The sequence below is a fragment of the Amblyomma mixtum genome, chromosome 2, assembly GCF_055824585.1.
Source record: "Amblyomma mixtum isolate Tamu chromosome 2, ASM5582458v1, whole genome shotgun sequence".
Lineage (NCBI taxonomy): Eukaryota > Metazoa > Arthropoda > Arachnida > Ixodida > Ixodidae > Amblyomma > Amblyomma mixtum.
In genome coordinates, this window is record NC_143013.1 from 236,048,913 (window position 1) to 236,075,737 (window position 26,825).

The 26,825-nt window shown below is 46.4% G+C and overlaps 1 protein-coding gene across 1 annotated transcript; it reads right to left on the minus strand.

The window, feature by feature from the left end:
• Positions 1-50: 50 nt before the first annotated feature.
• Positions 51-26,825, minus strand: LOC149363008 (uncharacterized). The gene is made up of 13 exons (XM_089573328.1): positions 26,636-26,825; positions 26,078-26,166; positions 24,801-24,887; positions 23,267-23,408; positions 22,341-22,396; positions 14,805-14,897; positions 13,995-14,088; positions 11,290-11,345; positions 9,237-9,326; positions 7,889-8,171; positions 6,557-6,600; positions 6,349-6,438; positions 51-3,140 (listed from the first exon to the last, which is right to left on the minus strand). The coding sequence occupies exons 1-13, from the start codon at positions 26,703-26,705 to the stop codon at positions 192-194; spliced, it is 4,143 nt and encodes a 1,380-aa protein (XP_089429454.1). The 5' UTR covers positions 26,706-26,825; the 3' UTR covers positions 51-191.

The following is a 26,825-nucleotide window of genomic DNA, read 5'->3' on the forward strand; positions in this document are numbered from 1 at the left end:
TATGGTGCTTCAGATGCATTCTATGCCATTGAAAGAAGAATAGGCAAAAATGTTCACACACATAATTTATTCCAGCTCAAAGCATTTACGAAGTGGATGATGCCTTCTGGCACATGCTTATTGGTTCTGAAGATTCTTTTGGCTTTCTGGTGGAACTCCACAGACGGAAGCATTGCTTGCCCACTCTAATATTATATGGTTACGTTAACTTCACTGCCACTTTCAGCGGGCGCTGCATTCTCTTCCTGAACGCTTGGCGTTGTTGCCGGGTCCTTCGATGATGCCGCGGTTTTCTGCACAAAGTCCGTTATCACGAGCGAGGGACCACTGCTCACCGTGTCTGTACTTGCTGCATCTTCACTTTCTACGACACTGCTTTCGCTAGATGATGCGGATGCAACCACCGCCGGGCTTGATTCTGCGGTTTCGTTGAGTACTGAAACTGGCAGCGTCTTAACGGACGTGGTGCGGGTTGTTTCCACTAAAGTCGCGTTGGGCTGGGATGGGTCGGGTTCAACTAGACGGGTGATTTCTTTGCGCGTGATGGTTGTGATAATTTTTACTGTGGCCGACTCCTCCGCAGCAGTCGTACCCTCTGTGGCTTCACCTGCTAAGGAGGCTTGAGTTGTAATAACTGTTTCGGCTGCAGAGTCCTCCGCAGCCACCGTGCCTTCTTTTGTTACGACTGCAAAAGATGTTTCAGTTCCTTGAATAACATCCTGTTGTACCTCAGTGGCAGCGGAGTTCAAAGATGAGCTCGTTGTGAGCTCTTCCCCGGAGCTGGAAGTAGTGCTAACGTCTCCAAACACGGACTCGGTTGATTCTGTTTTCTCACTTTCTTTCGGCTCCGTAACGAATTCTGTAGGGATTTCGTCCTTTGCGGCTGGCTCTGTTGCGGCGCTGCCAACGTATGTGACGCCTTCAGCAGAGTAAGTAGTCAGGTCTTCCTTGGTTGTCACCACGACCGTCTTCTCAGTACGTTCCACGATAACTTCTGCGTCCTCGGTCACTGGGGCGGACTCGCCAGATGAGGTACCTGATACCGCAGGAGCATAAGTGGTAAGCTCTAGCCCCTGACCGGAAGCCGTTGCGACCTCGGACACCGAATCACCGGTGTTTAGCGCGGTATCACGAGAGGGTTCCTGTGTGGTTGCAGCTGGGGCGTTGGGGAAATCTGAAGAGCTCGGCACAGCACTGCTTTGGCTGACACCGCCTGCAGCACTTTCGCTCTGCGATGTAACATCAGAAATTCCAAATTCGGTAGTCGATTGGCTGATCTCAACAGCAGAGCTTTCTTCGACGTCAGTGGCGGCAGACGTAGCACTTTCGCTTCCTGCTGTCACATCAGAACCTTCGGTTGCCGATTTGCGTGTCTCAGTGGCACCAGAGGTTTCTTCAACTTCAATGCTGGCTGACTCCCCACTTTCGCTTGCCGATGTAGCATCAGAAGCTTCACCCTCTGTAGCCGATTTGCTGGTCTCAGAAGGAGTCGATGTTTCTTCAACGTCACTGCTAGCAGACGCTTCACTTCCGCTTGTAGGAGCAGCGCCAGAACCTTCGCCTTCGGTTGCCGGTTTGCTGCCCTCAGTGGCCTCAGAGGTTTCTTCACCATCAGCTGCGGAAGCTGCACTTTCGCTTTCCGATGTAGCATCAGAACGTTCGGCTTCGGTTGCCCATTTGCTTGCCTCAGTGGCAGCAGAAGTTTCTTCTGCTGCAGCACTGTCAGTCACTGCACCCTCGCCTCCCGATGTAGAATCAGAACCATCACCTTCGGTTTTCGATTTGACGGTCTCGGTGGCCGCAGATGTTTCTTCAACATCAGCACTAGCAGACTCTCCACCTTGGCTTGTCGATGTAGCGACAGCACCTTCGTCTTCGGTTGCCAATTTGCTGGTCTCAGTGGCAGCAGAAGCTTCTTCAGCTGCAGCACTGGCAGTCACTGCACTTTTACCTTCCGGTGAAAAATCAGAACCTTCACCTTCAGTTTTCGATTTGACGGTCTCAGTGGCCACAGATGTTTCTTCAACATCAACACGAGCAGACTCTCCACTTTGGCTTGTCGATGTAGCGACAGCACCTTCGTCTTCGGTTGCCAATTTGCTGGTCTCAGTGGCAGCAGAAGCTTCTTCAGCTGCAGCACTGGCAGTCACTGCACTTTCGCCTTCCGGTGAAAAATCAGAACCTTCACCTTCAGTTTTCGATTTGACGGTCTCAGTGGCCACAGATGTTTCTTCAACATCAACACGAGCAGACTCTCCACTTTGGCTTGTCGATGTAGCGACAGCACCTTCGTCTTCGGTTGCCAATTTGCTGGTCTCAGTGGCAGCAGAAGCTTCTTCAGCTGCAGCACTGGTAGTCACTCCATCTTCGCCTGCCGATGTAGAATCAGAACTTTCACCTTCGGTTTTCGATTTGACGGTCTCAGCGGCCGCAGATGTTTCTTCAACATCAGCGCTAGCAGACTCTCCACCTTGGCTTGTCGATGTAGCGACAGAACCTTCGTCTTCGGTTGCCAATTTGCTTGTCTCAGTGGCAGCAGAAGCTTCTTCAGCTGCAGCACTGGCAGTGACTGCACTTTCGTCTCCCGATGTAGAACCAGAACCTTCACCTTCGGATTCCGATTTGATGGTCTCAGTGGCCACAGATGTTTCTTCAACATCAACACGAGCAGGCTCTCCACTTTCGCTTGGCGATGTAGCGATAGAACCTTCGCCTTCGGTAGCCGATGTACTGGCCTCAGTGGCAGCAGATGTGTCTTCATCGTCAGCAGAGGTAGACGCTCCACTTTCGCTTGCCGATGTCACAGCAGAAGCTTCGCCTTCGGTTGCTAATTTGCTGGCGACAGTGATCGCAGATGTGTCTGTAGCGCCAGCTGTTGCAGATGCTGCACTTTCGCTTGCCGAGGTAGTATCAGAAACTGCACCTTCTGTTGCGGTCCCAGGTGTTGAAACACTTTCAGCATCGTCTGTAGGAGCGCCCACCTCTGTTTTCGTTTCTTCAGCTCCAGAAGTCCTGGGTGCAAACGCCTCGGTAACGAATGACCGCACAGTCGTTGTTTCTTCCTCAAGACCAGGTGCATCAGTTGAGGGAGGAAGAGACTTGCACTTTCCATTGAAGCACACTCCCTCTGTCTTCTTTTTCTGCAATATTAACAAGATAATGCGCATAATGGTAATATACACGAAATTTCTGATGTATCTTGTGAACAAGCTAGCGCAAAAAAAACGCAGAAAGGACAGAAGAAAGGACACGTAAGACATTCACGAGCGCTCATGTCTCCTTTCTAATGTCCTTTGTCCGTTTTTTGCGCTAGCTTCTTAACAACATGCATCATCAACTAGCCCGGCAGCTTGCTCTCCTGGACTGGATTCCTCATTATTTCATTTAGAATTTGCGGCTTTAGTCCACGCTGCTTTCTTCCAAAGAAGCATACCGCAAACGCAAGCAAGTTTTAGGATATAACTCATATGAGCTCAGCATTGACAGTCATGGCATAGCTCATTCTTCACACACAGGGTGGGTGATATGAAGCACTGGTGTAGTAGTAGTAAGCAGCATAGAAGTGCTTCATGAAAGTGTAATCATAACCCTCGGCTTGGGCGGAAATCTTGGCCGCGCGTCTAATAATCTAAAACTAAATAAAGAAGAATCAAAGATCTATTAGCGGAACGTAAAGACGTCGGAGATTTGATGTTTTATTAAAGTAGCGGAATTTTTTTTCACCGCGTAGAAAAGTGAGCAAATTGGACAAGTAACAGACCCAAATAATAATGTAAATAATCTGCATAACCAATTGTGCACTAAATAAGGCCGAAGTTTTCTTGCACTGAGAGCTAAAACAGCACCTTGCCTGTGTTCGTTTGTCAAATATTTATGCGCATCAACGCGTAGACAGTACTTTATTATCATCGCGACCACGCCCTACTGCTGTGGATGCGAGCATGCTTTGCATGCTCGCCTCCACACACCTAAAGTTTAGTCTTTATTTAAAGTATTTCATTTCGCTTGAGCGCTTCTTGCTTTCGTCAACTTGAGGCAATTTGACAAAACTGTCTATAGCTTTAAAGACCTGGTGCTCTTAAACTGTTAAACTTAGTCGATACTGAAATTCTTGTACAGAAGCTTTGCTACATACCTGGCTATGGTTATGAGATTAAACTGCGGCTAAAATTTTCCACATAGAGTAATGAAAGGAAGATTCCCGAGATCAAATAAGAAAAAGCGATAATGCAGCCGTGCTTCAAGCAATGAAAGTGAAAGCTTTCTTACTACGGCACGCCAATAAAATAGTGTAGTCGTTCACAGTGCTTGTATAAAGAAATATTTGAAATTATTTCGAGTATTAGTTCCGCAGCCGTGGGAACTGTAGTAAGCCTCTGGTATAATGATACTGATGTGGTGGTACTTTACTGACGGTAAAATTTTAGTTATACACGTGATTTATGTCCCTTTCTCACCCTGGGTGACCTAGGTGAATAATATGTGACAGTGCTACAAAACTCCGAGGTTAAATCATGAGCATGAGGCACTTTTTAATTATCTCAAGATTTCAATTTAGTACGTGTGTACACACTGCAAATTTTAAAGCACAATATAAGCATGGACACATTATATTGTTTAACCTATCTACAAGGTGCTTCAGAGAAGCCTGCCATTAATTCTTAAAAAAAAAAGATTTTTTTTTGAGGTAAAGATAATACTCGTGTGTCATAGTAACAAAAGTGTTGTTATGCGCCAATAAACAGGCGAATCACGATAAAGGCTCAAGGGATTAACAAAATTGCAATACCTATCGTTCGAACAAGTAATGATGGTTAAACGGTTTACTTCGACAACTTGATTACTCTCGCCGCTCAGGCTCAACAAATCTGGTCTCGCGCCATTCGAAAACCGTTGGCCTGCGCGAAGCGCAAAACAACATCCATTAAACCACGACCCTGTGACGCACGTGCCACGGGACATTCTCTGCACGGCTCGCAATGGAGGGCTGCCCGCTGCTTTCGACTTGGCTGCTCCAGAGCGGGCGGGTCGGAGTGTCGCGATTTCATAGGCGCCACTTTGCGCCACCCGCAGGCGCGCTGTTTCGGAATGGCGCTAGAAATGCGCCACGTTTGTTGATTGAGAGGGCATAGTAGTAGCGCTAGAAAAACAGGGACGAGGGTAGGCGAGGACACCAAACACCAACTAGCCCAGCTTTCGGCCTTGAACGTTTGTTGAGACGGAGCCGCAAGGGTGATAGCGTTTTCGGGTTTCTAAACCTGATATGCCATTACTAATGGACGACTACAAGTGCCTAATTGAAATAACGCGCCTATGTCTTATAGTTAAAATGCAAACAAGAAGATTTTAGTTATACACATGGCTAGTTAATGAAATTCGCCTGTTTCTGACACGCACCAACGCCTGAATTACTGCTACACGAAAGGGTTCTCTTTACCTCAAAAGCCATATTTTTTTTAAATTGTAGGGGGCTTCCCTGAAACAGTTGTTATATATAAGGGAAACGCAAACAGGTTCAGTATACTGCTTAAATTAATTTTCAAATGAAGTTATCTCTCTCTCCTCAATTACATTCTTGTGCCATGAAAGATAGACGCCAATAGATCGAAATATTTCAGCGTTTTACTTCCGAGGGAAGGATGCTCATTCTGTCTGATCTACATTAAGGCTGGTCTCTAACTGGTGACTCGAAATTGAAATCGTGAATTTTTAGTTATTCGTCATTTACAATTACTCAAGAACGAAAACAGGCGTTGAAAATTTGGAATTGAAAAATTCTGGCCAGCAGCGGCTGCTAAAAGGTTTAGCACTGCCACAAAGGCCGATATCAAAGTGCGCAGCGCAAGCGCTTACTTTCAAATAGACATTGCTTTTTTTCGTCCAAACCAGAGAATTAAGGAAAATTCGTATATGTGACCCCCCTGGCATCACGGTTATGAAGGACTTAGAATTGAGAGGGAGTGTATTTTAAAAACAAACATCATCACTGGCAACCTGTTTAATATTGCAGAAAATATTATAATTACAGTCATGAAGGTAAAAACGAAAAACAATGGACTTTTGGGATACAAGCAAGTATCGGATTAGTTTAGGAGAATAAACTCTTTACTCCGTTTATCCTTCGCTTTATAACAAGCAGGTAATAACTATTTCTTCTTCAAATACCATTCTATATTAAACTGGGTGACACGCTATCAAAGGCCGCTGAAGATGTGATGTATACACCTGCAGTGTGTTTTGCTTTTTAGTGACATCCTTCTTTCCATAAAAGTTGATTCTTGTTTGTTTTCGTTCTTCTTTAATCATTGATGATTTCCACAAACATCAACTGTTAAAGTATGTGCTCACCAGACAAGGCGCGCCGTCCTCTTCGAATCCAATCCTGAGCAGGGGGTATCCTCGGCACAAGAATCTGCACTTGAGCAGCCGCCCGTCAACCTAATATTAAAAGAAATGAGACAATTCTCTGAGCGAACTGGCTCCTTTTTTAGGGAAGAAATTGTGCATTGACAGCCGCTGCCACATGCAACTCGCTTCTCGAAATCAGCACACTTACCACTTTAGGAGGGTAGGCCCTGTCACACTGAACGCCAACGAAACCTGCGCGAGAATAGGAGAGACATGGAATACGAAGTCCCAGACAGGAAGCTCGAAATATAGACATGATTTATAAAGTTTCAACTTCTTCGAGCACTCTGTAGCAATGTAATATGTAACGAAATGTGTAGAAACGTGCGCACATTTTTTACACCCCTTCACTACACCCCACATCACATTGACAACGCTGAGAAAATCATATTTTCCTATAGTTATAATAATGTATTTAACAGTTTGTTCGCAGTTTAGCGAAACAGCATAGCAACGCAAGGAACGCTCTCTTCAGCGACCGCGAGCGCAATGTGGTGTTGGGCCTGATCATCACTCAACATTAGTGCAGTACCCTGTCTTACCTTTCTATACATAGCTCAGGATATCCTAAAAAAGTCCTACGTTAACTTTACTTTCAGTTCTTTTTTTTCCATGCGATGTGCAGATTTCCACAGCCCCGGACTTCAGAAGAAAGGAGAACCAAAAAATCGACGGCCCAGCTGACTTCTAATTGCCCAGTAATTAGAATTCAGCGTAAACAGGCAATCCCTAAATGTATGTTAATTCGCACACGATCGCTGTAAACCCACTTCAACTCGCCTAGATAAGGATCTTAATAATTTACAGTCCCACAGTAGACAAAAGCACCTGCTTTGCATTATAATCCGTAAAAAACCATGTAGGATGGAAAGCCTACTGAATACGGCAGGAAGCCGGAAGTAACAGTGAGATTCAGATTACCGCTCTGCACTGCAAAATACTTTATCAAGGAAGTACGGCAGCATTTTAAACTGTAATATTCGGGGCCGTTGTGCAATGCTTAGAAAAGAAAAAGGAGACTACCATTTACTTTACTGAACCCAAGAGCATATCATAGGTGCCACTTTTATAGCCATAAATATTTCATGAGTATTCAGTGGTTATTCTTTTCCATGCTAAAAGCTCTATGAGGTTTTTTGCTCTGTGAAAAGCAGAATGAGCAAGTGTGCTCAGATTGACTGAAACGTGGATCGAAATATGTAAAACGCGCTGGGCCCAACACTGAGCGTTATTCTATAAATAGGCAATACGGACAAATAGAGTTCTTCAAAATCAAAAGTGTACCGGGTTCTAGTTACAAAAGCATCACTTTCACGGAAAGCAGAGTTTATATATGCTATAAAAGGCGACAAAAGGAAGCGCGTGAACCGCCAACAGCGGTCAGTATTTTTTTTTTTTAAATGAATGCGTATACACCCATTTTTGGGTGACTGTCCGAGAAGCTACGCTACATCGCCATTCAGTTCAAAACTACACATACCTGGAGTCCACGGTGACCTGGCCACGGGAGCCACAGTATCTGGTTCCTCCTCGCCGGTGGTCGAAGCGGTGGTTGCCTCTTCTTCAGTCTGAGCTGCAGTCGCATCTTCAGCGGCTTCTGTTGTAGCGCCTAGGGGGGCCACGACGGTCAGGGATGTAACATCAGGCACAGCCTCCTCCGTCTCCTGCTCCGTAGGTGCCTGCGGAGCTTCAGTAGGTGCAGCGGTAGCTTCCACTGCCTTGCACACTCCGTGGTCGCAGAAGCCGTTCTGACCCGGCAATGCCTGCACTCGAAAAGAACACGAAGTTATTATCCCTGGGAATAAAGGTACCAATAGAAAATTATAAGAACTTTCAGTTGACGCCACCGCCCTTCTGTTTAACAAAGCATCTACCTTCTTTCCTACAGTGTAGCGCAAACGAAGCCACGAAAACATGACCGGGAACAAGCGGAACGTGCCTACTGTTGAATAAAGCATTTCTGCTGGTGTCCTTGTATTTCTGTTCCTGCTGCTGCTGCTGCTCGTTTGTCATGAATTGTTAGAAAATCACCCAATTTTACCCGTTACCCTCCGTGGCTAGGCGGCGGAGAAACGCGTTTCACAAACAAGTGCTAAATGTTCGGACGTACGGCTTCATGCAGGCTACAAAATGATTTCTGCAAAGCGCTACAGCCTAACGTGTCCTGGCGAAAGGTGCATTACACTATCACAGCTCATTGCAAAGGGAAAAGAAAGACTGATTTAAATGAAACAATAATGCATAATAAAAGCAATCCACGAGAACATTAATTTCGGCGCACTGACAACACATACCGCATGGAAATTTTTTGTTTAATATAAGATAATCACAACCGTATATTTTGCGATCGTATATATTGCGTAGTTAAAGTTAAAGCAATGAAAAGTCACAGCACTTTCCTCTATATTTGTTAATAACACAGTAATAATTTCTGATAGGTATAATTCATAAAAGCGCCGGCTTGGCACTATTTTGCATTTGCGTTAATCAATGCTGTCATGAAAGAGCACGCAAACGCGACATGTGTTAACAAGCGAATACAAGCGGTCAGCTATGAAACCGAATTGATATTCAAAAGAAGTAATCGATAATGCGGAACAGCCTATTTATATGGGAAATTGCGCCTACTCATCCGTAGCGGAAACAGGAGAAAAATCCTGCCACCTTCTGCTTGGATTCAGAAACTTCTCATTTGTTCACAGTCTTCTAGTTTCGCCTATTCCAAAATTAGCTTGTGTGTTTTGCAAGCCGTTCGCCGGGAAGCAGAAGCAAAACACGCATGCATTTAAATCAGAACAATTTTGTGAAAGGGGAAACAATGCAGTTACCGCGCATGGTGTGCCATTTTCTTCGTAGGCAACGAAGGCCTTCTTCCTCTGCTTGCACACGAACTTGCACGAGCGAACCACACCGTCAACCTGCAACAAAAAGTGGCGCAGTGATTGGGGCACTGGTACTCGAATATTGAATAAAAAAAACAAATATGGCGGAACTGAGAAAACAGCCTCATAGTCTGGCCGATTTCTTCACGTCATTCGTACCTGCCGGATTATTTAGGCACGTCGAAACTCCGTTCATGCCTTTTAACACCCAAGTGCACCGACGTTTCTGTGTCACAACTTTCGGAAAATTCGAGAAATTCGCTAATTTTGAGAGAGTTACCAGTTAAACTTACTTGGCATTAAAAATGTAATTATCCTTCACTTCTACATTTCATCTGAGTTGCTAAATGAAAAAAAAATATATCGCATTTGACAAACGGTTGCTGGATGAGCACTTGCCCTAGGCGCAAGGAACCTACATTTGCAGTCTCAGCTATAATATCGAGCGAGTGAATAGGCGAGCATTAGTTTGAAGGAAAATGCACCACCCACCCAGGCTCACTGACTTTTTGATCTTCAGTATAACATAGAGGGATTTTCAGTGGGTGCTCCGACTTCCTTTCGCCCGCGAGGTGAAGTGCGCAAACATTGTCCAAGATTCTCGGTGCCGCATCGCTTGTTTTTTTTTTTTTTTGGAGACACATAGGCAAGCACTTAAAGAGCTCCAAAGACCCAGAAGCCCTTGGAGCGGCAGCATACAGGTGTTCCTTGCCCCATAATTACAGCTTCTTCATGGCATTGCGCATATAGTTTTGCAGCTAAAAAAAATTAAAACGTGTGGCCTGAATGCTTCTAACGATCACTAAATTTTAAAATTATTTCGCTGTTCAAGGGCATGGCTTTCATTATTAGTCCTTGATACGTAGACCAGTGCGCTGGTGGTTGTTTGTTTACTCGTGAAATCCTAAACACCACTGTTTCTTTTCCTCAGTGTCCAATGGCAGCTTCAACAACTCAACCCTGTAGAAGTTATGAAGCCACCTTCGGGAGATGTCATATACATCAGGAAAAAGATGAAGCCCCTAAAATTTCTAACTACGTTTGCATTGTACTGTTGCATGTGACATACGCCGAGCAAGAATTTAGCTAAGTTGAAAGAAAGCTCATAGCGAAAAAAATTGAAGTTAACACATGCCCCATTTAGAGAAATACACGACTGTAATATACTGGTTCCAAAATCCATAGTGATTTAGTCTAGGGAAATAAACTTCACCAATGCTTCTTTCTTTTGGCAACAAATTACTTAGGAATGTTGCTATAATCTTGTAATGAAAAATCGCTTTCCTCCTGCGCTCTTCCAGATGAAACAAAAGTACATTTAAGGCATCTAAAGTGTATCTGATAGGCCACCAAATGCATCTAATAGCCACATAAGCCCCCAGCGTGAAACGATCACAGAGTCCTTAAGCTGTTCTTGGCTATCGCAATTCTTTTTTCTTATCACTATTACCTGTATTCTTGAAATATTTAGCTTGGTTGCAAAAGAATTCTCAACACCGAAGTTTGAACACAGAAAAATTTTAACAGGGAAGCAAATTGAATGACAAAGCTTCCTTTTTACGATAACACTGAAAACATAACTAAACCTGGGGGGACCGGGAAAGCTCAGAAACCAGTATCGTAAAGGAACACATAATGTTCTATACATCTAATAGAAGTAATATGCTATATCAGTACATTGTACCAAGTTCGTAAGGCACTAGATGGTCAATGGGTTTTTGTTTTGTACATTCCTACTTCGAGACTGAATCATTAGTTCGTTTTTTTTTCCTCTTGGCGTGCTTACTGTGGGCTCTCACTGATGCTTACTTGGAAAGAAATTTAGCGGAAATTTCAAAATTAAGTCGAAAAAAAAAATGTTATGGATCGATTTTGCGTAAGCCACCAGAAAAAAACAAGTGCTTAAATTTTTCAACGAAAGCAAAGGCGTAATTTGGTCGTATAACTAATTGGAAGAGGTAAACTACGGGGAATAATTCCTGACTTCGGACGCACTCACCTCTACTCTTTCTTTGTAGTTCCTGCACTTCAGTTTGCGTGCCAAGTCCTTGCCACCTGCAAAAGCAAACAGTAACTAACCTGGAGCACACTGAAATCATTTTCGCTTAATCTTTTAAACGTCTTGGTGTAATAAAGAGATGTCAGGTTCTTCAAATCCGCACCCACTTAAAAGGACTGCCTTTTCCACGAGCTCATTACACTAGCTTCAGGTCTCAAGAGGCATGACAAATTTTTCAGCTTGTTTAAATGTGAAAGGTTCACTTCTTTTGTTGAGTTGGGGTAAATTTAATACACTGATTTTAACAATATAAATCCATTCATATCGTAGAAAAGAGGTGAACTCATTTGCCACGTAATAAAACTGAATAAAATAGTTTTACGCAGACAGACACACCCAGAAAAGTCGGCCATCGAGCTAACCAAGTCGCCTTCACCGCCCGAGTGTGTGAGTAAAACGACTCCATACAATATCTTAGTACGCTGGCTGCGGTATTCGGAAGGTGCGATTCCATGTCTACACAATTTGTTGGCGTTTCTTGTGTTTTTCGCCGTGGAACTCTTCAGAGCGGGAAGAACAGCCCACCAAACCACCAAACGCTGGCTATCTCACCCGATGCTACCACACCTTGCCTCTCACATGGCCTATCCCCCAAGCATGCATTGAACGCCAAATTCCTCTAGCCCCATTCTGTGCAATATCAGGCGATCGTCGTCTCCAAGTTACTGCGAGGTGTAGCATGAAACTGACAAATCGGTGCCGAAATTTCACTCAAAGCGTGTGATTAGACATAGGTGAAAGTTTCGTGGCGCTCCGAGGAAGGTTCGAGCCAATGCCGTGAAATAGATCGCCGCTCCGATACCTGAAAGTTTAGACTACTCTTGTATTAACGTTTTTTGTACTGTCCGCTTACACATACAAAGAAAAGGAGTTAATAAAAGCACCGCCACTATGCATATTGTAGTCAAAACCTTTGCTATTATCCGGATCGTGACAAGAAGAAGGAGGAGGGCAAAGAGGAGAACGGGAAGGAAAGACAGGCCGCAACCAGAACATGAAATATACGCGAAGCCAGGAAGCCGTTCTTGTTCGTACTTTCACTACTCCTTTTATATACGTTGCCCCACTAGAAAATGTGTTTCCTGCTGATATCGCCTGAACAATGATATGCCACTAGCCATGCTTGTCTTCAGAGTCTCGATGATTCAGCATCAGAAACTTGCCATCTACTGTGCTTTCTTCTTTTTCGCTACGACGAAAGGTACAAAGTTTGAAAGTGGCATTTGTAGCGAATGCTGCTGTACTTCCCGGGAACAATGTAAGCTTGCTGAAAACAGATCGCGCCACTTTATGGCCGCTAATAGCAGCTGCTACAAAGCGCTGTGTCATCCACCGCAGGGACATAAAGGAGGGATAAGAGCAATATCAGCTTATCCCTCAGCAGCTGAACACCATAACCACTGAGCCACCGCGGCGGCATTAATTCGTTCATACATTCATCGAACAGTCTTAAATGGCAACGATGGCCCGAGGCCTACGCATTGTCTATAAAATTCTTCCAGCTTTTGTTACTCGACGGCCCCACACCGCTTCGCATTTCTTGGTTGAAGCGGTAATTATGGCCAACTAAAACTGCCGCCCATGTGGCGTATGTCGCTGTACCCGTTACAGCTTTGATTGTGGAAACTGAAACAGATACTTCTTTATATATATACAAAACCTGCCCAATTTTTGGCTGACGGTTGGGTTTCAATTAACCTTAGTTAATCACTATTGCCAGCATCGAATGGTTTTGCGGTAGCTTATCATGGTTTCGAGCATCGCGATGCATAAAAGCAGCGACATCTACTGACAGAAATTTTTAGTAATTATCTACGGCAACGTTTCTTAGAAAACCGTAGTTGAATAGGGTGCCTTAGTCCCAAAGTATCGCGTTGCGTCGAAAAAAAACGCGCTTAAAATTCTACTGATCGTTCTTTTAACCGCATGAAAGCCTGGAAAGGAAAGAAATGAGATGGCGGGGAAAGCCGCTTCCTGAAGTGGTCATTTTTAGGGTATGCAGAAGGAACGGTTGGCGATTGCAACTAAAGGACAAAGTTTACTTCATAGCTCTAGCCTGTACCTTTCTTGCAGCCCGCATACTACGAAATCCTTGCGGAGTAACAGCGCTGGCAATGATTAGTAGCCCAAAAAAATGGTAGTGGCTTGACAATCACTAAATACTGTCCATGGCCAGCTAGTCCACACTGAGCGAACATTCCTCAATATTCAGCATGGTACCCACGCTGGAGATCGTAAAACAATTTCCAGCATACTATTCCAACATGTGTGCATGGCGTTAAGGATCGCTTACTCTTAGGGTGAAAATGCGAGCGCGTGGCTACGTGTTGCGCAGCGCCAGTGCATCCGACTCTGTCCGACTCAGCACCACATCCGTGTCCATGTGCGCCTGCACCGCTCTGCTTTGATACACGGCCGCGTCAGACATAAGGCGCTGCGCGGAGCGCAGCCACGCTCTGGCGTGTTCACAATAAGAGTAGACGACCCTGTACGCGTGATGGGATCGGGTTCGGCAAATACATCGATTGTGAAAGCGGCAGTGGAGGTGTTACGAATTTGATGATGGTGAAGCTTTGTATTGAAATAGGAGCAGTAACGCAGCTACGGCGACAGAGGATACCCACAGCAGTGAACTGCGTAATCACCTTCAATTTCGTTGTCTTCCTCCTTTGGTACCGGCTGCAAGGGGTACTTTCGCTGACAGTGGCCTCTGAAGCAGAACCCTTCCCTCCACCAGGACTGCATTGCGAAATAGGAAAATTCGTGAGAGGAATGCATCATACTTGCAAGCAGCTTAGGTTCATAGCATTTGTAGGGTAGGTCTTACTGGATATTAACCGCTTGAAGGAGGCGTTAAAGAAGCTCTCGTGTTCTGAACATTCCATGACCATACCTACAAGATTGACGTTCACAGCATCTCAAAAACGAGAGCCTAGAGAAGCAACTTTGACCATTTACAGTTTAGCTCATCCTAAAAAACAACTTTTGGACACTATTCTCATAGCGTAATGCTGTAATTTTCAAATATATTCGAACAATTTTTTCTAGTGCAGTGTTCTAGTGTTACGTTTTTAAACTGTGACATTATTCCAATGCTACAGTTTAGAAAACCCATTGAGCAGGCAGTTGTGATATTTCATTTAAGGATGATGGCGTTCTGAATCTATAATTAAACACTAGGGATTGGTAGTGAAATCGAAGAGCAGAAATCCCAAGCCAAAGTCAAAACTAAGCTTGCAATATGCGTATTGACGATGGCGTTTGACTCTCTTGAAGCTACAAGACAGCAATAAAGCCTTCTTAATAAAGAGAGGTGGCCTCTACAAAAAAGTACAAGATAATTTCAAACATCACGCAGGCTTGCACTCAAGAAATTTTCTGGCGTGCGATCACATGTTGTTTTCTTGTAGTGCAACGTATTCCTAGAGAATGATCATGTCATAAAATCCACTCACCAGTTGGCAGGCGGTTCCATCTTCTTCATACTCGATGCGGATAGGCCAGCCCTTGCATAGGTACCGGCAGCTTCTCCTCACAGTTGGTACTTGCTGGGATAAAAAGGAGGCAAGAATGACACACTCTGGGGTTCTTTTCTTATTGAGGTGAACATATTCGCTGTGGCACGCAATAGTAAATGACCTATATATCTTCTTTTCGAAGAAAACGACCATTCTTGTACAAGAAAAACAGCCAAGTGAATTACGTTATCCTCGTTTAGGAGCAATTTCTGGGAAGTTAATGTCCCGGTGAAATAAAAACATTCAGCGATAAGAATTGATTTCGCGATCGGCCTATGAAACATGCAGTAAAGAGACGCTGGATAATTTGTCTTGCAGTACATTACTGCGTTGACATAAGTGTGATATGAAGAGCATTTAAATGGAGAAATGGTATGCGACGAAACCCAATACAGTTAACTTTATATATCGTTAATATTCATACAGCTCAGAAGTGGACGAAGAAGAAGTGCTCCGCCATCTCGCTTGTGACGAGGAAGAAGTGCCTCGCCTTCTTGCTGGTGACCGCTCGGCAGACAGGAACAGTTCTTGTATATCGAACGGTGTGCTGTGTAATATTCGTGACAAATCTGGTGGAGGTACGGGGTACGCTTCCAGACCCGTGTAGGCTACCGACCAATACGGATCTCACCCCAGTTCACCAGCGCCGCGGCCGCCGCCTCCGTGGAGCGTCCCCTGAATTCGGACTCCTTCCTGCTGCAACCAGGGCGACGCAACCCCGGTCTTCGGAGGCACCAGCTGCCATGGCAACTGAGACCATGCTCCCGGCGCACATCCTCTGTCATCAGCCACGAACGCCCCCGTCGTTTCATGGCGACGTGTTCGAGGACGCCGAGGATTGGCTCGAAATCTTCGAACGTGTTGCCCGTTACAACGGCTGGAGCGATGACCGTAAGCTCCACAATGTCTGTTTTGCGCTTGAAGAGTCGGCTCGGACATGGTTCGAAAACCATGAAGCTTCGTTTACGTCCTGGGAAGCTTTCTGCGGCAATCTAAAAGCCACTTTTCCGAATGCAGACTGTCGAGATCGAGCAGAAGCTGCGTTACACTCGTGCAACCAGCGCCACAACGAGAGTGTACGCATGTACTACGAGGACATGACCCGCCTTTTTAAGCGCGCGGATCCCAACATGACGGAGGTCAAGAAGCTTCGCCACCTCATGCGGGGCGTCAAGCAAGAGCTCTTCGCAGGACTCGTGCGCAGCCCACCAAGCACTGTGGCAGAGTTCCTCACCGAGGCGGCCACTATCGAGAAGACGCTGGAACAGCGAGCCCGCCAGTACAATCGCGACGTCAACACCTTCGAGCCTGATCCCATCTCCATGCCTCCCGGTATCGACGCGGCCTTTCTACGCGAGCTGGTCCGATCTGTCGTCAGAGAGGAACTGCAGGCCTTCCGTACGTCGTCCGAAACACCATCTTTCACGCCACTGAGCGAAGTCGTCCGGGACGAGGTGCGCCTGGCAGCACAACAGCACCAGATTTCCGAGGTTCCTCGCCAGCATGATGCAAGGCCCACGTATGCGTCCGTCCTGCGCCAGGCCCCTGGATACGACGTCACTGCCGCGACTCCAGCAGTGCTCTCGTCGAGCTCCCCTCGTGGTGACGCTCCGCCAGCCTACCAGCGACCGCGAAAGAGTGAAGTGTGGCGTGCCCCGGATCGTCGGCCCCTCTGCTATCACTGTGGCGAGGCGGGTCACCTCTACAGGGCGTGCCCATACCGCCGCGTGGGCCTGCGTGGTTTCGCGCCGGACGACCCGTGCCCTCAGAACGGGGAACGACCGCAGGAGATCGCATTCCATCTGTCGTCGCGCCAGAACCACATCACGTCAGGCCGCCAGGAGACTCGATCACCGTCGCCGAGACGCTACCGTTCTCCAAGTCCACGCCGGGAAAACTGATTCCAGCGGCCTCTGGAGGCAGGGCCGCTGATGCCGGGACTTGTGAAGATCCTCCTCTGCCACTGCCACGCGACGATGTTTCTCCGGGAGCGAGTAGCGACAGCATCCGACGCGCTACCACCGGATTGTGCGTCAAAATTGACGGAATTGACGTGACCGCTTTGCTGGATACTGGTGCCGACTATTCTGTCATGTGCCTGGCCCTTGCCTTACAAATGAAGAAAGTATTGACGGGGTGGTCGGGACCTAGCATTCGCACTGCTGGGGGTCACCTGATTATCCCCGCCGGCAGGTGCACCGCTCGTGTCGATATCCGTGGTTTTGTGTACGTCAGCGAATTTGTAGTCCTCCGTGAATGTTCGAGGGACTTGATCCTCGGTCTCGACTTTCTCCACACGAACGGTGCTGTCATTGACCTGCACGAAGCACGGGTCACGTTCTCGCCTAAACGGGCCGTTACGCGCACTGACACAGACGATTCACGCTTCACTGCTCTGCGACTTGTTGACGACGACGTAATGGTACCACCCCGGTCCAGTGTGCTAGTTCTCGTAAGGAATTATTTATTCCACGACTACGAAGGTGTCGCTGATAGCCACGTACCCCTGCTGCTCGAGAAGGGAGTAGCCGTCACTCGCGGGCTCGTCCAACTACAAGACGGTTGTGCTAGTGTGCTCCTTACAAATTTTGCCAACGAGTTGCAGCACCTCGCCAAGGGCACGGCTGTCGCCTTCCTGCATGACTTCGCCGTGGTGCCTCAAGTGTGCGCCCTGGAGACAAGCCCTCAAGAAGAGGCTCCACCATGTCCTGTCCTTCCGTCCGTCAGAATCAATCCGGATTTGGCGCCTGAGCAGAAGGCTCTTCTCTCTGCGCTTCTAACCGACTTCGCGAGTTGTTTTGCCACGAGCTCCAGGGTCGGTCGTACGCCTGTCGCTAAGCATGGCATCATCACCGACGAGACTACACCACCCGTATGCCAGCGTCCATACCGCGTTTCTTCGACGGAACGCGAAGCGATTAAAAGGCAAGTGGACGAAATGCTCGCCGACGATGCAATTCAACCGTCGACAAGCCCATGGGCGTCACCGGTGGTGCGCGTGAAAAAGAAAGACAACACCTTGAGATTGTGTCGATTGCCGCAAACTGAACAACGTGACCAAAAAAATGGCTGAGGCTTAGCTTAGGTTAAGCCTAGTCAGATACGAAGCATATTGTTGCTGAGTTGCATATCGAGCACGCCGCTTGGCTAGACGTTCTTCACGCTCTTCATCAGTCTCTGTAGCACGCCGCAACTTTTGCTTCTCATTCCAACGAGCAGCACTGTCTCCAGGAGGCATCTCTATCCTGTGTACGCCTAGCAGAGGCAGGCGCACCCCCTTGTCCCTTGTATACCACCGCTCCAGCATCACGTGTTCACTACAGCGCACCTAGCGGCAGAAGCAGGAAACACATTGGTCGCGACGCCTCGCGCGACGGCGCGAGCTGGGGCCCCGTTTCTCCTAGGTCGTTACGTCACGCATCACGTGGTCCTCCTTGGTCGCGACGCCTCGCGCGACGGCGCTAGCTGGGCCCTTGTTTCTCATCTGCTGTGACGTCACGCGCCACGTGGTCATCCTTGGTCACGACGCCTCGCGCGACGGCGCGAGTTGGGCCCCCGTTTTTCATCTGCTGTGACGTCACGCATCACGTGGTATGACATGGAGGTCACGAAAGGTCAATGGTAACGACACCGCCACGCTCGAGGAGCTGGGTTGAGCTATTTTAGTATGCTTCGCATAAAAGGACGTTTAACCGCTCCCCAGGATTGATGATGCACTCGACAGACTACGTGATGCCAGGTTCTTTACCTCCTTAGATCTCAAAAGCGGTTACTGGCAGATAGAGGTGGACGAGCCAGACCGCGAGAAAACTGCATTTGTGACGCCTGATGGTCTATACGAATTTAAGGTGCTCCCGTTTGGACTGTGCTCAGCGCCGGCCACTTTCCAGCGCATGATGGACACTGTCTTGTCTGGGCTCAAGTGGCAGACGTGCCTCGTATACCTGGACGATGTCGTCATTTTAAGGCGGAAGCCTTTAATTCCTCATCGTTGTAAGCAGGAGCTGTCGACAGAAATGTCACGCTTTTCAATTGGTCGAAGCGGTCGTGACGTCACAGTGCGCGAATTTCAAACAGGGTCAATTGTAGTTTGGCTACTAACCATGCAACCAATTAAAGGAACCGTATAGTGATGCTCCAAGTAAGTTCGACTGAGTTTAGTTAATTGCTTACTTAACTAATTGGTCTAATGAAGCTTTCTAGTCAGATCAGATAAATAAATAAAACCGAGTAAGAAATTGCCCGGGCTTGGGAATCGAACCCCGGTCTCCGGAGTGCGAGTCGAGCACGCTACCACACCGCCATGCCAGCTCGATGGTTTGGAATGAACAAAGGTGCGTCTAGTGAATACGGTGTCTTCGTTTACTCCCATCTTCCTCCCTTCCCGTTAAGGCGAGGTTTAGGTGTCCACCGAGTAATGAGAGACAGATACATTTCCTTTCCTCAAAAACCAATTTACTGACGAGCAAGGCGTATTTGTCCGTATTTCAGATTGGTCCAAATTGTCGTGACGTCACCGCGCGCGAATTTTGACGGGTGTCCACCGAAATATGTGAGACAGTTACTGCGCAACTTCCTTTCCTCAAATACAATTTTCATTTTCTTCATTACGGACCCTCTTTCTTCTTTCACTCCTCCCTTCCTATACGGTGCGGCTCAGGTGTCCACCGAGATGACAGAGAATTACAGCCCCATTCACTTTCCTCAAAATGCGTTGCGTTCAAAGGGCAACGCATCGCGCCGAACGGGTGGTGGCGTTCCTTGGACTCCGTGGCAGCGCTACAACACGCTGTCGCGTTCCACTCCTAAAGGCGAAGCTTAAGCGTCATTAATTGGCAGTTAATTAATGCACCAACAAAATGTGCAGTGAACAATCGCGTAGCAGAATGCAGCACTCAGGCTTTCGCATTTCACCACTTTAGCCGCTAAAGTTCCTCGTAATTTTTCTCGCCTACCTTCGAGCAACACTTGGAGCGGCTGCGCACAGTGCTCCGGGCACTCCAATGTGCGCAACTTACGATCAAGCCTGAGAAATGCTATTTCGGTTTTGAGGAACTTCGTTTCCTCGGCCATGTTGTCAGCGCGCGCGGTGTTCTCCCAGATCCCGACAAGACCGCTGCTGTTTCCAGTTTCCCGCGTCCCACTGACAAAAAGACTTCGACGTTTTTTGGGACTGTGCTCTTACTATCGACGATTCGTCCAAGATTTCTCCAGAATAGCTGAACTCATAACTGCGCTGACCAGAGACGACACACCCTTCTTGTGGGGAAGCGACCAAGAGGATGCTTTCGTGGAGCTACGCCACCGCCTGCAACGTCCACCGATACTCGCCCATTTCGATGACGCCGCAGCAACCTACATACACACTGATGCTAGCAACGTCGGCCTTGGGGCGGTCCTGGTACAGTGGAAGGATGGCGCCGAACGAGTCATCGCTTACGCAAGCCGTACACTTTCGCGCTCGGAATGCAACTATTCAACGACTGAGAAAGAATGTCTTGCGGCAGTCTGGGCCATCAGTAAGTTCCGCCCATACCTATACGGAAGACCCTTTCGCGTTGTCAGCGATCACCACTCGTTATGCTGGCTGGCCAGCCTAAAAGATCCATCTGGGTGGTTGGCGAGGTGGAGCCTCCGTTTGCAGGAGTCCGACGTAACGGTCGTGTACAAGTCGGGGCGGAAGCATCAAGATGCGGATTGTTATCACGCGCGCCTGTGGACCTGGCTTCCCCGGACCCGGCTTTCCGACTAGCTGGCCCTGCGCTATTTTTTGTCTACTTCACGATGAATTTCGGCCTCTATTACTCAGAGTTAAGCATAATTCATCGTGATATCGGCTAAATTACGTGCAGATTTCTTTAGAAAATTACTTTTACCTTCCAGCATTATCGATGTTGCTACAATTTATTTATTATTTTAATAATTTCAAACGAATGTACTTCAGACTAGGCTCATATGATAAAATACTTATTCTGGATCTGTCATTTTGCCTTCCTCCAGTGTTCAGATTATCAAAAAAATAGCTGCGCCGCTTTCTCTGAGGTCCACACAAAGTACTGTGATATTTGATTTTTCTTGGGCATAATGAAACCTTCAATCGATATTCAGATGATGACGAGACAGTCACGGGAAAACACCAAGACATAAAAAATATAGGCCATATTTCACCTGTCTACGACGCGGATGTGTTATTCCGCAGAAAATATATATTAGGCCTGAATGACTGCCATAGAAACTGAGTTTAAATTGATGTGCACTTAGATCCACCCTCAAATTATGCTACTTATATTTTAGGCATGATTTCAATATTGGTCACAAACGAATTCGGCTGAAGAAGAAATGAGTGGTAAAGGAATTATTTGGAGGACGCAGCTTTTCGGTCATAAAGTGAATGTATGGAAGAAAGGACGTTGTCATGGTTTCTGCCGAAAAAAAAAACTGAAAGCGTGCACCCACCACATTAGTTCCATATTATTCAACGATAACTGAACTACAGGAAAAGGATGCCTCAAGAACTCCTTCTTTGTATTAGTTGACAGCACAAAGACGCCAACACGCAGGGGACACTTTTCAAAACTGGGTACCAAAAATTATCCAGTGTACTATAATTTTTCTGTTGATGAGCCTGTTACTAACGCATCCTTGAAAACCAAGTACTTAAAGCTGCACTGAAGAGGATTCTGAGCTTGTCTTTTTGCCGCGGGAACTCGATCTACACGTTCCTAGCATTCTTAGAAACTGCAACTTATTGCCCTGTATGGCCGATTTCCCTAATTAAATCGAATTAACGTCCGGGTCCCGCTCTTTTTTTTTAATTCTGCCTCGTACGATGGGCGGAGTCGACCAACGCGTGAAGTTCCTTTCAGCCAGCTCCGTGGAGGCTTTGCTTTCGCTTTATTTTGTTTTTTAGGTTTCCATGAATAAATAGCTTCATTCGCAGATAATATAGCCGCAAAATAAGCCCGAAGAAATAAAAATACGCGCGGACTATTTGCTACTACGGATTACTACGTATTACTCCGCCGATGGCAGGGCGGCAAGCCGCCACGGGACTGGGTGAAAGGCACTCCACGCGTTGGTCGACTCCGCCCACCGTACGAGGCAGAATTAAAAAAAAAAGGGCGGGAGCCGGCCGTTAATTCGATTTAATTTGGGAAATCGGCCATACAGGGCAATAAGTCGCAGTTTCTAAGAATGCTAGAAACGTGTAGATCGAGTTCCAGCGGCAAAAAGACAAGTTCAGATTCCTCTTCAGTGCACCTTTAATACCAGTGACAAACTACAAACGCCGTATTCAATTTAAGTCCCAGCTTGATAATACATGACTCACCGAATATGTTGTCTAGTTAATATTGGACATATATTCTCGGAAAATCAGAACTTTATTTATACAGTGCACTCTGGGAACCCCTAAAGATAAACTAAATACACGAGTAAACGATAAAAATGCTTTAATAGTTGCGTAAAACTCACCGAGTCGGCACGCGTGCAGCGTTGACTCTCTGCATCCTCACCCGGCCAACTCCAGCCTTGAAAAATAAGAGGTAGAAGTTTTGGCGTGACATGCCCGCGCGGACGAAAGGTCGGAACCCTACATGTGCACCCTCTCGCAATTAAGATGACTGTTCATCTCGTAATACTTCAATACTTGGGGCCTTCGGCATGTTAAAATTTTATATCTCACAATCGGTTTGCTCTACAAGTTTAGAGCACATATAAGGCGCAGAACCTGTCGAAGCGGAACCAAAAAAGACGCCGTTCTTTGCATGATAAACAACTCCCGGGACTTGAAGCTTAACACCCCTTTTGGAGAACGGCGCAAAAGCACTTCTCTCTACAATAATCTGATTGAACAGACGATGTTCGCGGACATTTTACAAAACATCAGCTTGAAAATTAAAAGCAACAGAAAATGTGAGACGAAAGATGACGCTAACTAGTAGGCGTTGTACTCTATGTTGCCTGTAATTTCGTTGTTTTCTTATCGCAGGCGTTCTTGCACTTAGTGCTATGCATGTTTGTTTCAGGTGGAGGGTGCTCATTATTAACAACTGGCACAAGATCTTAGCGGAGAAATGCGAAAGGAAAATGTGCAGTTCTCAGAATTTCCTGGAGTTCAGAGGAAACACAGCATTACCATTTTCAGCATCTACTAGAAATCTGACGCTCAACTGTAAAATATGTGCCAATCTTAAAATTGAGATATGAGAGCAGCAATAATCGCTGGTGCAGTATTTCTGCAGTTATGAATCGAGTGGTTCTTCATCGGTTTTAGATGTCTAGTAATAAATATACCGACGGTCGGATGAGGCTTACACGATCAGCTGTACAAAGCACAAAACAAATGGAATCAATGTGCGAGCATCTGATGCAAATCAGCTGAAGACACGAAGACGCACCTTGACCTTCTAAGGATGCGCCCTCTGTCTCAGAGACAGGGGCCGCTGTCGTAGGTGCCTGTGGAACGGCCGGTTGTTGTACTGGCCACCATCCTGTCTGGCATCGACCAGCGTAGCACGCTCCTGCTAGCCACCGGTTGGTCTGTAAGCAAAGAAAAATAGCGGGTGGACTCACACTTTTTTCTTGAGCCAACTGTGGTTGACACAGGCAACGCCTGGACACAATTCAGCTTATCGCATCGTTGCCGTCAGACTAAGCGAAACGGGCTACCTGCGTCTTGTTTACAAAGCGGCTAGCGGAAATGCTTTAAGGGCCAGGATTAGGGGGTATGTAGGGCACATGTTGGATGGAATCAGTCCGTCAACGACCGCGTCACGTGTTCTCCACACTTGTCCAGTATTTGGTGTGTAGAATTGCCAGCACAAATAGTCGTGTCATGAGGGGTACTGCCAAAGAAGACAAGTCACACTGTACTGAGGGGTTAGCGTCCTGGGAAAGCAAATTAGTAAATTTCTACCACAAAAAACCTTAATTAAGACAGAAAATTGCGTAAAATCGAACAAGTGGCAACACCACGTTTGTACTTGTTACAACTCCGGCTGGTGTATTATTTATGAGCTTTCTAAAGGAATGCTATTATGACGTCCCTTGGCAATTACCGTCGAAATACGAAGAAAGCAGCGCAGCCAGCATGTTAAAGAAAGCGAAGATTCTTGTTAAATAAAGAAGAGCTAAAGAGACGAGGGAGAGAAAGGTCAGAATAAAACACGAGGGCTGAATATTTCACCTCGCATTCCAAGACCTGAGGCTGAGTGTGACCTTTCGACGCAGCAAGTTCAGAACTGCAAGCTCTCAACTGCATTCACGCTCGGTTGTGCTTCCTGGGCGGTATATGAAGCGGTTCGGTTATCCTTTCAGCCATCGAATCCGTTACTCTGTGCAGGCTGCGGGCCTTCCGAAATTGTGAAGTGGCCTGCTTTTTTTTTTCTTTTAGTGCGCGCTCATGAAGACATGCGCATGCATGCGGGTTAGATCCCGGCCATGGTGGTCGAATTTAGATGGAGGCGAAATTCTAGAGGCCCGTGTACTGTGCGATGTCAGCGCCCGTTAAAGAACCCCATGTGGTCGAAATTTCCGGAGCCCTTCAATACAAGGTCTCTCATAGCCCGAGCAGGTTTGGGACGGTAAACCAAATAAACCATAAACCATAAAAGTCATCAGCGTGTGAGGCGCGATGCCAGCACGTGACCTTCCGCGTTTTCTGCGCAGTGGAAAGGCGGATATCTCTTCAGTTTTTCTGAGAATAATCTGGCCTGTATCACGTACTTGACGCATACCCTTTCATTTGGCTGATTACAGAAAAAAAATGTTTCAAATGGTTCTCAGTCTGGGTCAATATGCGTGCAGTATGTGACGCGCCGGTGCGCAGAACTGAACTTAAGCTTCTTTCATCTGAGTGCTCGTTTTCTGCGGCGAAGCTTTTTGTCCTGACAGCAGAATTTTTAAAGAAATGTTCATTTCCACAAAGCTTACATAGCAGGGTGTGCCGTCTTGTTCGAAGCTGTACCTGACGGGAAGCCCAGAGCATAGGTACCGGCAAGAGTGGACGTAGCCGCCCGTCTGAAAAGAAAAACGGGATGCAAACGTGTCAACAATGAGTACTCTACTGAAAGTACTACATTTTCTATCTGCTGCATTAAACCCTGCCGTAGTATATCGCAAACATGCAATTGCTAACCGAATTGTTTAACATAAAACGCGCCTCTGTGAAGTGCTTTACGAGATTTGTTTCAGGCAATTGCTCTATGTGACATAAGAATACTATGGAATTGAAACAGCTATTATAAAGTGAGAACAAATATCATGCGGCATGACATAGAGTACTTCTACGGCAGCGATCGGTAACCACTCGCTTTTCGCGCACTGAGCGCGACATTCTTTTTGTCACAAGCCATGGCCTGTGGGGGAAAACAGAAACTAGGAAAATTTTGTGATTTTATGGAAATCATATATTCGAGTTTAAATCTCTTAGCCAACATTACATCGCATTATATATGTCATCAACTAAAGAGGGCATACCGATTCCCGCTCTTTAGCGAGGCAAGTACTTGCTTTCACGCTACCAGTAACCTATCAATTTGCATTACAAAAGCATCCTAAAAGTAGACAAAATAAATAGCCGTAAACATGAATAGCCCTAAAAATCAACGAATGTACATGCTGGGCATTCACGGTGCTAAATTTTTAATTTAACAATATAGTGGCTTGAGACAGAAATGCTTCTCTTATTTCGCACACGCTCTCCAGTGATCACAAGGCGCAGCTGGAGTAAAATATCGGGATTGTAAAAAAAAAATCTGGCTCGTTCTCAATTAATTAAAACTGTTTTTATGCGTAAAGACCGCACGAAGATGCTGCTACAGGTTAACAGGTGATAAAGGTTTTTAGTGCGAAAATTTCATCATCCAAATGATTTGGCGAAAAACAGCAGATTTCATGCTTTTTCGCACGAGCTTTGCCAGTGTTACAAAAAAGTGCAATACTGCTAAAGCCAGGCTGCTACTGCCCATTGGCTGCTTACTTACACACATACTGGCACAGCTAAACTCGAACTTGTGTCTGCTATCTATGTTAATCGTTGCATCTGGACACACACTTCACAATCACACCGCGTGTTTTTACGTCTTGACGAGCACCTAAAGCTCAATACATGTAAACTGGGGGCTTTTGAGCGACGCTGACGAAGTCAAGCACATTTACATCATCGCTATTAAGCAAAGTCATTAGAGACCGAATGAAAGGAGACTTGCCTGCCTTGCCGGGTAGGCGCGGTCGCAGACGCCCGTGTTGGAAGGCTGCCAGTACTGACGCCATCCATTAGCGCCCCAGTAGTATTGGCCTGCAACAACACAGGTGTTAGAATGATCGAAAATATCTTCTGCTGAATAACATCTTATTCAGAATACATCTTTTCAATTTATGATTCACTTGAACCTGTGGACATCGGGAACATACGCTCGCACAAATTGTTCCCAGCACCTGCTAGTAATATAAAACTATATGTTTTTCGTAAAACATGCGTCACGCCTTGTTCTTGGCGGTTATGTCTGTGGTCAGTTCCCGATTTTTTGAAAGATTTAGGTTACTTTTATGCTTAAGTATTTTGAATATTACACTAACACAAAAATCTAAAACGGCAGCTATTTTGCCCCAATTTCAGAGACTGCTCGCTTTGCTCGTGAGTATCGATCGAGCATTAGTAATGATCAGCGTTCTTTCTCACTATTATTGGGCTGCGAAATCTAAACACACGATAGACGAACAGAGCACGGTTAAGTTTTGTGAATCTCTGAGACGTGGCAACGCACCTTTGCATGTCGCTGGAAGGAGGCAGATCGCGAGTGCCAAAACGCACGCTGTCACAGCGGGCGTTGTCATTCTTTTCTGGTCGATATTGCAGCGTAGCACCGCTACGCTTTCCTGTTAGCTTCCTCGACAACTTCCTAACACCGTCCACCGGCTCTTTATACGCGACAGATGTGCGCTTGCGTCCCGCCC

Bases quoted from the DNA above. Each gene is read 5' to 3' on its own strand.
- LOC149363008 (XM_089573328.1), bottom strand. From the start codon at position 26,705: ATGACAACGCCCGCTGTGACAGCGTGCGTTTTGGCACTCGCGATCTGC. The intron at 8,172-9,236 runs GTAACTGCATTG...TTTCGAGTGCAG, and splicing joins AAAATGGCACACCATGCGCG to GCATTGCCGGGTCAGAACGG. The intron at 6,601-7,888 runs GTATGTGTAGTT...ATTCTCGCGCAG, and splicing joins CAGGTCACCGTGGACTCCAG to GTTTCGTTGGCGTTCAGTGT.